Here is a 10,278-nt window from a genome sequence, read left to right on the forward strand (position 1 = left end):
AAAAAAAAAAAAAAAAAAAAAAAAGTAGAACACATCCTTTATTATAGCATAGGATGCTCTTGGTTATGTGAAAAGTCAAAATTTCCAGGGTTCCTAATGGAATTCAAAAATCCATAATAATGTAGTGTATGGTAAGGCATCACTGAAGTTTGTAAAGTGCACCCAAGAAAAAATGCACTAGAATTTCTTTGTTAATATTTGTAAGACCAAGTAACTATGATTTTTCACTCAACTTTATAATTCTCTCAATTTCAGAATGTTTTTGTTGAGATTTTCTCTTCTGTTTCTTGTGCATCCCCCAAAAGAGCACTAAACTATTTTTTAATATTTGGGAATTTTTAAAAAGGAGCTTTTCATTAAAGTTTTATTAGGAGTAATATAAAGTTATTAGAAAGTATAAATTTTTTATGAAAACCCTATTTTAAAATATATGTTCTGCTGAATAAGGATGGATTTCTTTTACGTTCAGAAAATACACTGTGAGTTTGCATGGTTCATTTAGCTTCTAACATATACCTCCTTGTGACTAATGCTTTAATAGAAAAAAGAAAAGTTTTTTTCTCCTAGGAAGATTACCTGAATGGTCTTTGTGTTCCTTGATCTTAGGGATTCTATGTCCCCAAGAAAATTTCAAATGATATGAGAACATATCACTAAAGATAACTCTCACTGCATCTGTTGAATAATTTAAATCCAGTTCAGTCATGCTCTCTTCGTCAGGCCATCCCATGATTGTCCTTCCTGCCATGTGAAGAAAAACACGGTTAAGCAAGATTTCTATGTGGTCCAAAAACAACATGCCAAATTCAGTTATGTTAAAGTCACTTTTTAGAGGTATTTCTTCCCCAAATGCAGCGCTAGGTCTACAAGACTCATACTTTTGAGGTGGAAGATTTCTACTGTTACAGAGTAAATCAGAAGTGTTTTATGGCAAGTACTTTTATTGCAAATATGTTGCTTTTTATTACAACATTTTTATTGCAAATATTGCCTTTCCCAAAAGTGGTTAGCCAATAATTTAAAGTGTATTGAATTTAAGTAGCAGCAATTCCATGACATCCACTTAAATTCATGTTGAGGCAGACCTACCTAACAGCAAAGCTATTTTCATTTGACAGCGATATCACTGTGGCCAGATTTTGACAGATGTCGTACACCTGTCAAATATGATAATGTTTCCTTGAGGAACTGTCTGTTCTAAAATATATAATGTAAAAGGCTGTTACTAATGAAACCCAGGCCACATAGCCCACATAAATTCAGAGTCTGGTGCATATTCCTGATCCCTACAACATATTCCTGTGTTCTCTGAATTTCCTGTAATCCACCACCTGCATTCAGAGGCTTAAATGGAGGAAGATTATACATGGTGATAAATTATCAGAAGCTCATAATATCTAACTGTTAATATCTAATATCTCTTTGGAGATATTAGCAACAGTTAATGCTCAGTGCCTGGATCCATTAGTTAATGAAAGCTTGAAATGCTGATGCTATATTTCTTTCATTTGTAAGTAAAAAGCTATTTATAAAATAGTAGTTTTCCATTTTCTATACAGTTATGGAATTATATAGTTCAGATAGGATACATGCTAGAATTTCCCCAGTTATTTAAAAGTTTGTATCATAAGAACTCATTTGCTATTACCCTATAATGTAAACAAGAAATTATGCTTTTTAAAAAGCTCATTCTGAAGGCAGAGTTAAATTTCTATTTGATAAGTTTTGAATTATAATTATTCCACTTACTGAATCCCAATTTGAGACAAGTTGGCTCCTCAATCCTTTTGACATAACCAAAAAGTTCTTGATGATTTTCTAACCTCTCTCTACTGACAAGATTTCTCATTCTGTAAGGTTCCTGCCCCAGACTTCTGCCTCTTCTTTTCTCTAGTACTGGGGCTAGAACCCCTGACCTTTACATCTCCCAGGGTGTCAGACTATAGGTCGATGCCATCATTCTAGATTTTCATCTTCTTTCTTCATATTGAGAGTCTTGGTTTTCAAGGACATAGGATCAAAGAATGAGATTTATTCTATAATTCCCTATTTGGTTTATCCCACTCTAAGCATACAATATCCTCACAATAGCAATCTAAATACTACATTATCAGATAATTACTAAAAATGGCTTCAAGTGCTGTTCTTCAGTTGGCTGTCTACTTTCCCGTGGATGCTTGTTAGCTCTTAAGGCGTTCTCCTCAGGCCCCTCAGATAGCCCACTGCTTCCCTTGTTCTCCTGCCACCCCAGAGAGAAACACTTCCTCAATCACTTGTATTTTGGGATACAAGGAAACACTTTGTACCTAGTTTTGTTGTACATATCGCTCATAGGTATTTGGCATTGCTATTCAGTTTGTTTAGAATTTTATGCATTTGATGAGAGATTTTTAAAAATGTATCACTTCCATTCAATGGTCCCAGAATCTTCTCTAAAGTATAATTTAAATAAAAATGAGCTGAACTCATTTTAATATGTGCTATGAAGAATAATAACCCTTTAACAGAATTGTCTAACAGGACACTAGTCCAGGGAATAAGAAAACATCCTTGCCACTGGAAAGGACTATGCTTTAGTGCTGTTAATAAACTCCAGAAACATCAACATTTAACATAACTTATCAAGGAAATTCCAAAATGAATCTGTATATTTGGCAAGTAAGAAAATTATCATGAACTCCAGAAAACATACCTTTCATGAATGGAGCTGAGGCTACCTTGTTCATTATCTCTTGGGTGGTTTTGGATTCAGGTGCAAACGCAACAATATAATTGGAATCATTAAAACTATCAACACGTCCCAGGTCCATTGCAGGCATTTGAGAAGAGTCATTGACTTGATGTAAATTGGAAGAAAATAGGAATGAAAACAGTAGTAGAAGAAATGAGAAAAACCATTCCTATATAGCAATGAGAGAGAAATGAAGTAAATCAATAGGTGTTTTACCACAAGCAACTGAAACCACTTAATTCTGCTATGAGGCTTGCATTCTATTTTATTTCTCTCCCATTTTTAAATGTTTTATTTACTTCTGTACTTTACTTCTGTACTAATCTGCAAGTTTTGAAATATGCACATTGTCCCAGACAGATGTGACATCAACATCAATTATGCTTGAGAATCTTTAAGCAGGGCTGGATTCCTCTATGAAAGGGCAAATGGTTCATTGTAATTTTGAAAACTAAGTAACACAGAACAGATAAGTAGCCACCATCAGTAGGAGCCAGGTCATATTTCTACCTTCTGTTGTCTGCACAGAATATTGCTTATACAGATAATTTTTAGGTTGTCACCGTGACTGTATTTTGGAATTGGGAGCACAACACAATATATTAGAAGCCCAGGGATAAAAAGCCATGGTACCATTTTAGTTGTAATTCTAAACACAGGCCTTTAGAAAGAGGTACATATCATACTCATTACATACAATTTTATTTGATGCTTGATTTGTGTCTGTATCTACACAGACAAAAATATAGATATAATATTTATTGAAAGGATTTAAAAGTTTGGATGTAAAACATCTGTATACAGTACAACCTCAACTTTCATATCCATGTGTATATAATCCTTCCTCCATGCAAAACTTTTTGTATACTTTACTCACTGACAATCCAAGCATTCAATACATACTTGCTGAGTGAAACACACACACACACACACACACACACACACACACACACGAATTTTAATAGATCAAATGTTAATAGACCAATTCTTGAACTATGGCATTTCATGAGTGACTTCAACTTATTATGATGTTCTTAATTTATTGAATTTTTATACAAAGCACATCTAATCATTGTTACAATAAAAGTATTTTTTCATAGAAGTAAAAGATCAAAATATTGTTTTGTTTTCCTATTTAAATACCCACTATTTTTTTCAATCTGAGATTTGCTGTTCCATAGTTGAACTGTTTCAGATCACTAAAATTGATCGTTTCTGTTTCTCTTGATTGGCATATATGTGTATATATTTATGAAGCACACTGCTGCATTTTGATTCATGCATATATTGGGTAATAGTCAAGATAATTACTATGTCTATCGCCTTTCATTTTTATTATTTATTTATTGTAAGAACATTCTTTTGTTTCTTTAAAAATTTGGGTCAATTCTGAATTAAATCTGTGCTACATTCTGCCTCTTTGACTTAGGCCTTGAAATACTGTGTAAATGGTTTCATTAAATTCAATTGAGTTCAGACGTGAGAAGTTTTCTCTGTAGTATAGAGATATAGCTTCATTTTAAAGGAGTTTCTGAATATGAGCGCTTTAAAAAATATCTCCAGTAAAACATACAATAATTAGAAATTTTTAGCTGGGGATTTAGCTCAGTGGTTCCTCCACCTGCCTTGTAAGCACAAGGACCCGAGTTCGATCCCCAGTACAAAAAAAAAATAAAAATAAAAATAAGAAAAATAAATGTTTAATTTTATTTGAAAATAGCAGAGTCCAGGATTTGGAAAAAAAATCCAGCCTGCTGATTAGGATTAGAATGTACAGAAAACATTAAATGATGAAGATAAAGTGTTTGTGTTGCTGAGAAAGTATTTTTCCCCTCTAATTACGAGGACACAGACTAAATCGTACCAACGTGGTCTCTCTTTTCATTCTCCACTTTTTAAGGCAGTTCTTGCAGAGCAAAGTCCACATTTGTCGGCCCACACTTTTGTGCCTCTTGCCCATTTTGACCTGTTTATTTTTAAAATGAAGAAGTAGAGGAAGCAAATATGAATGTCTAAAATAGAAAACATTGTGCAATCAAACAAAAAAGAAACGTTTTAACAGCTGTTTCCAATTGCATGCTCAGAGAAGAATGCTCAAAGATTTAAAAAGAATAAAAAAGAGAGAGAACAAAGAAATGCTCAGAATGGAAAGAAATAAAAATTAAAATAATTGAGATAGAATTTATTTCTCATTGCACTGACAGAAATTAGAGAGCTTAATAGCATCAAGAGCTGTTGTCCCCGCAGCACTTGGCAGTTAAACTGTCTAATGGGGATAAAATTGTCTAATGGGGATTATATACTAATGGTGGAAGGACAGACTTAGTCACTTAGGTGATTTATTACATTTTCATTACTACTAAGCAGTATCCTACTATTTATCAGTTCTGCTCCTAGATATGTATCCCAAGAAAATTCTCTTATGGGTTCACTAGGGAGTCTGTATATGAATGTTTTTCATGATGTAGATTATTGTGGTATGGTGTAGTAAAACAAATTTTAAAGCATACCATCCAAACAGTACTAGATAGGAGTTAAAAGCAAAGATTGGCCTTTACTCATTCACATGGAGCTAAAACATAATGCTACTTTTAAAATGAGAAACAAAGTTTCACTTATATTATGATATGATTTATATGAATTTATACTATATGCAATACATATTTTCCAAAAATATCCAGGAACTAAAGGATTACGATCAAATACCAAAAAAGGGTCACCTATGGCCATGGGAAATAGAAATGGAGTCCAGGTGTGAAACAGGAGCTAGAAGTTCAAGGAAATAAAACAAGACAGGCTCTTTCTGTGTCACAACCTCACGAGTATGATTAACTAAATCCTTTATTCACCTTTTATAAGTGAAATCTGAAAAAGATTAAAAAAAACATACACAAACATAATGGCAGCAAAATGCAAAAGCAAGTACATAGACAATATTATGAAAATTACGAAGACTTTCTTACTGTTCCTTATGGCTGGATTCACCAGTACATAGATGCCCTCCCAGTAATAATGCCATCAAGAGGCCCCGATAGCTGGAAACCCCAAGTAAAACCAAATTGCATTTTTTCACTGAAAAATCAATACTGTAACAGGTCTTGGTACCTGCAAGTGTTTAATATGTTGCCCAAGTGACTACTCTTCTTTCTTTCTATAAACTAATATATGCACTAGAAAATATAAATAAGAAAAATTTTATGATTTAGTTGTCCTAAATGTGGTGATTTCAGTTAAGATTAATCTTTTCCACTGCCTATTTTTATATAAATATCAGGAAGAAAAGAATAATGCTTACTGCAGTAGCACAAAGCATCTAGTTACCTCAAATTGCACTGAATAGAAAAGTGTGTGCAACTTAAAAGTAATAAATTGATTGTAAAAGTCAATCATTTCCCAGTCAGATGGAATTTCTGATATTCAGGGAATAAATGCATTGCAACACAATTAGATAAAAATTCTTATTTATTAACTATGATAAACAAGTTTAACAAAAGTATTTTCTCTAGGTTTTGTTAATGAAAACATTCTCAAGTCAGTTAAAACAATTCAAAACTCAGAAAATCTTGTGTCCTCTCATGTTAGTAGTTCATTTGGCAGTAAAACTAAATAATAAAGAGTAAGTAGTTCTAACTCTGCAAATAGTTCATGCTTTCAAAGAGCTTAAAATCATATTCCTTTCAATGTAGCTAACAGCCTACTCTTTTAAATGTACTATTTGTCCGAAGATCTTTTGGTCATGGGGTAAAATGGAAAAATCTTCCAACTGGTTATTTAGCCATGCAATATAAAAATTTAATATAAATACTCATATGCTTTGAAAAATCAAAACGACTAGTAATGATTTCCACCCAAATGTTTTGGTATTTCTGCTTCTAGTCTTTACATTTACAAATGCAAAATAACCACAATTTAGAAGTTAACTTACTCTCAGGAAAGCTGAAGCAAAAATCTAGAAACACAGTTCATCCACGGGTCTTTGTGTCCTGGAGAAGAATTCACATTCCTTTTGGGTCACTACTATATCAGGATTTTAATTTCATGTTTATTGTGTGAATAGTTCCGTTTTAGACTGACTTCCAAAGAGGATTATGGTCTCAATTCAGACTAGCTGCCAAAATCTCTGTGCTCACATAAGTGACTCTTGTACTGTTTTCCATTTCTTTGTCTCCTGCCAGTTCCACAGCAGGGAGTTCGGGGTTGCAGATGGTTGGCTGGCTGTAGCCAGACATTAGGAACTAATAAGCCAAGGAGAATCTAGTCTTTCTCAATTGGCTTTTTTCATTTTAGGCCCTAACGGGAAAGTTGACCCCCTTCACAAAATTAAAGATTAAATAAGATGGTAATTCAGAGAAGGTAGAGCAAAGCAAAGCAGAAAACAAAATATTTTTTTCAATGACAGGGATAAACATACAAATTGAATTAGGAAGTATCTCAAAATGCTCCTCCGGTTCTTAAAAGCTGGATATAAAAGTATGGCAATGATGTGGTGTAATTTTTCCTCCAGAAAACAAAGTAAACTGAATTGTTATCTGCATCCCAGTTTGCATTGCATGCATCTTTCTCATGGGTAAAAACAAAATAACAACAATAAAAAAACACAAGAGAATCTTTAGAGCAATGTTGTGTAAAATACGCCTGCATTCTCAAGGCTTGTTCTTCCTGTAAAGAGTTCCAGGAAACAAAGCACTTTCACCTACTTTCCCCATAGGTGACTGCTGTCCTGATTTCCAGTATTGTCCAAAAAATATTTTAATCAAGTAATAGCTACCATTCTATCTCTTTCGAGCATGTCACGTGAGCAGAAGACAAGGCTGTTTCAATATTAATTATAATTAATGGGGTTTGTTTTGGGCTAAAGAAAACAATGAAAAAAAGAAAGCCTGTTCATTCTGCAACAGCCAGTGTTTGTTAAATTCTTCAACACTAAAATCATTTCCTGAACGCAGAAGGGAAAACAAAACCTGCTTGTAATTTTGAAATCAGACTTTATCTGTCCAACTGATCATGAATACTATATTAAATCTACTTTACCTACTCTAATTCTTTCAATATTTATTCATTTTTACTCTTTATTAATTATATGAGATCAAAAATTGTTCAGTAAGCAAACTCTGTAGAAGCAGACTGAACTCATTAATCCACGAGACAACAAAAGAGACTTCTGATTGTTTCTGTATGTCTATTTTCTCTGCAGAAGATACAATGCTATCACTTTTAGTAATACTGCTAATATTTTGTGCAACAAGAATATAATTAAGGACGTTTGTAGTTCTCTAGAATAATATAATTAAGGAAGTTGGTAACACGCCAAGATAACATGGTGTTTGACTTTCATTCCTGGCCCTCATTAACTTTCTGTCCTGAATTCTGTTCTTTCCCTTCAATATGTTGGCTTTTTCCTTGACATGTGCCATACCTATATGATCCCTGTGACACTGTAACAGAGCAAACTCACCCTCACCAATCTTCTCAACATTTTTAAGTTTACTCATATGTATTATTTACTCCTCAATAAGATTTAGACTCAGCTTGCCAATTCAGATAATTTTGTAGAATTTCAAAAATTAAGTGACACTTTTGGTTTTGTTTGGGGTTTTTTTTTGGTGGGGACTAAGAATGCAACCTGGGGCACTATAGACCAAGCTGCATTCTCAGCTAGTTTTATACTTTATTCTGAGACAGGGTATCACTAAGTTGTGCAGGCTGGTCTCAGACTTGTGGTCCTTTTGCCTCAACTTCCCAAGTAAACGAGATTATTTATAGGCACGTGCTATAATGTCCCACCAAAAGGCACTGGGGATGGAACCCAAGGCCTCCAGTAAGTTAGGTAAGCTCTCTGCCAGTTACATCCCCAATATTGACACATTTAACCTGGAGTAATAATGCCATAAGACAGACACAATTATAATCAACATCACCTTGACCAAAATTGAGGTTTTAGATGTTACATGGAAATAACTCCCAGCCTTTTAGATGTGCCAAGTTCACATCTCAGGAAGGGGAAGAGTAAGAGTAGGAAGTGTCTGACTAAGAGAAAGCTCCTGAAGGAAAGGAAGGGCTCTGAAAGTGGGTTGTCACTAGGGCTCTTTGTCAAGGGAGTTTTTATAAAGTAAAATTACATCACAGGTTACCTTGGGTCGAACTACAATCAATCTATAGGATTATAAGTACAGTTACTTAGCTAATATTCATCTAATATGAGTACCTAGCATGGAGGAGAACAAAGGCATTTCTGGAAGAGGTAGGAGTGAGGGTCAGTGTGTTCTAGGCATCAGTCTAATGTTGTTTAGGCTTATTGGACCAAATGTGCTATTTACAGAACAGCTTTGAGTTATTGTCTCTGCTGAGGCTCAGCCAACATGTCTTCGTTTCGTGGTCTAGTTTCTATCAATTCAGCCTTGCCCACAGGCCTCGTTTGCTGCATCTCTGTTCTGATTCTACCTTGGACCTAGTCCCTTTCTAACTGCTTCTATCAATCTCTACTTAATTTGGCTATCTGTAATATAGAGTTCATATAGCTTGCCCAAATTCAGTTGATGAGTTACAGGACCTAGATTAAACCCCAGAGTTTACGATCTTAAATTACAAATCCTATGCTTTTTTTCACTTATATATGTCTCTTCATTCAAATAGTCTCCCTAGAGTACACACATTTTTCAATTTCTTTGGCCTGTTCCTTCACTTATCTTGTAGAAGGATTCTCCAGTGCCAGAGCTGTGTAAGTTTACTATGGTACGCTTTGATCCAGACTGACATGTTTTTCTGGGGATCCTTACTTGCTATTTACGTCAGTATTTGTTACCCTGGGACTTCAGTAGAGCTCTTCATATCACTGTGGACAAAACCTGCAAAATGTGATTTGTGAGGAAATGCAGGCGTAAGGAGTATGCAGGCAGGGAAAGAACAGAATAAAGGACTCGTTAGGATTTCTGGCTCATCCTGACTAGAAAGAGTTAAAACTTTACTGGAGGGGTCAATGAAAAAGAGGGAGAGTTGATAAGCAGAGCCCCTCCCAAGCCAGAAACATGAAAAGAAAAACCCAGAAGTATAATTACCCTCATCTCCAATAAAATGCAAAGGAGTGGCTACCTCTTATTTAGTATATAAAAACATATACACCTATATGTATTTATATATATATATTTTTTTCCTCACTCTAGGGTCACTGCGTTACTGCACTATGTACACACATTCCCTTACTTAATCACTAACTTTAAACTGCCTTCTTATGCCCCACGAAAGGGCAGGAGGGAATCACAAAGCTCTCCAAAAGAAATGTGCACATAGGAACAAGTGCCATTGCTATTCAAATCAAAGACAGCCAGAGAGCCAGTCAGATTGTGACAAGTTCCAGGTACTCATGTGGAGGAAGGGTCTCCAGTCCTGATAGAAGAAGACAGGGACAAAGGCTCAGGGGAATCCATCTTTCCAGAGCACTCTGCCTGCTGTTGGGGGCAGCTTTCTGTCTTCTGCTTTTCCCTCCTTACAAATAAGCTATCTTCCTTTCTTAAATTCTGTCCCATTAACTTTGCTATATATATATATAT

General features: G+C 34.7%; 1 protein-coding gene across 5 annotated transcripts in view; it reads right to left on the bottom strand.

Annotated features, from left to right (window-relative positions):
- The window catches only part of Abca9 (ATP binding cassette subfamily A member 9), a 61,551-nt gene extending 54,462 nt beyond the window's left edge, over positions 1-7,089 (bottom strand). The window contains exons 1-5 of one of the 5 annotated variants that reach the window (XM_033767321.1): positions 6,657-7,073; positions 5,581-5,596; positions 4,596-4,697; positions 2,693-2,900; positions 577-741 (exon numbers count right to left, since the gene is read on the bottom strand). In XM_033767321.1, coding sequence (XP_033623212.1) covers positions 577-741; positions 2,693-2,900; positions 4,596-4,691 — 469 coding nt within the window. In that variant the 5' untranslated portion in view covers positions 4,692-4,697; positions 5,581-5,596; positions 6,657-7,073. Of the gene's footprint in view, positions 1-576; positions 742-2,692; positions 2,901-4,595; positions 4,698-5,451; positions 5,560-5,580; positions 5,597-6,656 lie in introns of those variants that run through there. The other 4 variants (XM_010640571.3, XM_033767322.1, XM_033767324.1 and 1 more) reach the window with 4 other exon arrangements.
- Positions 7,090-10,278: the final 3,189 nt, after the last annotated feature.

The sequence above is a fragment of the Fukomys damarensis genome, unplaced genomic scaffold, assembly GCF_012274545.1.
Source record: "Fukomys damarensis isolate Sample0158 unplaced genomic scaffold, DMR_v1.0_HiC HiC_scaffold_23, whole genome shotgun sequence".
NCBI classification, from domain to species: Eukaryota; Metazoa; Chordata; class Mammalia; order Rodentia; family Bathyergidae; genus Fukomys; species Fukomys damarensis.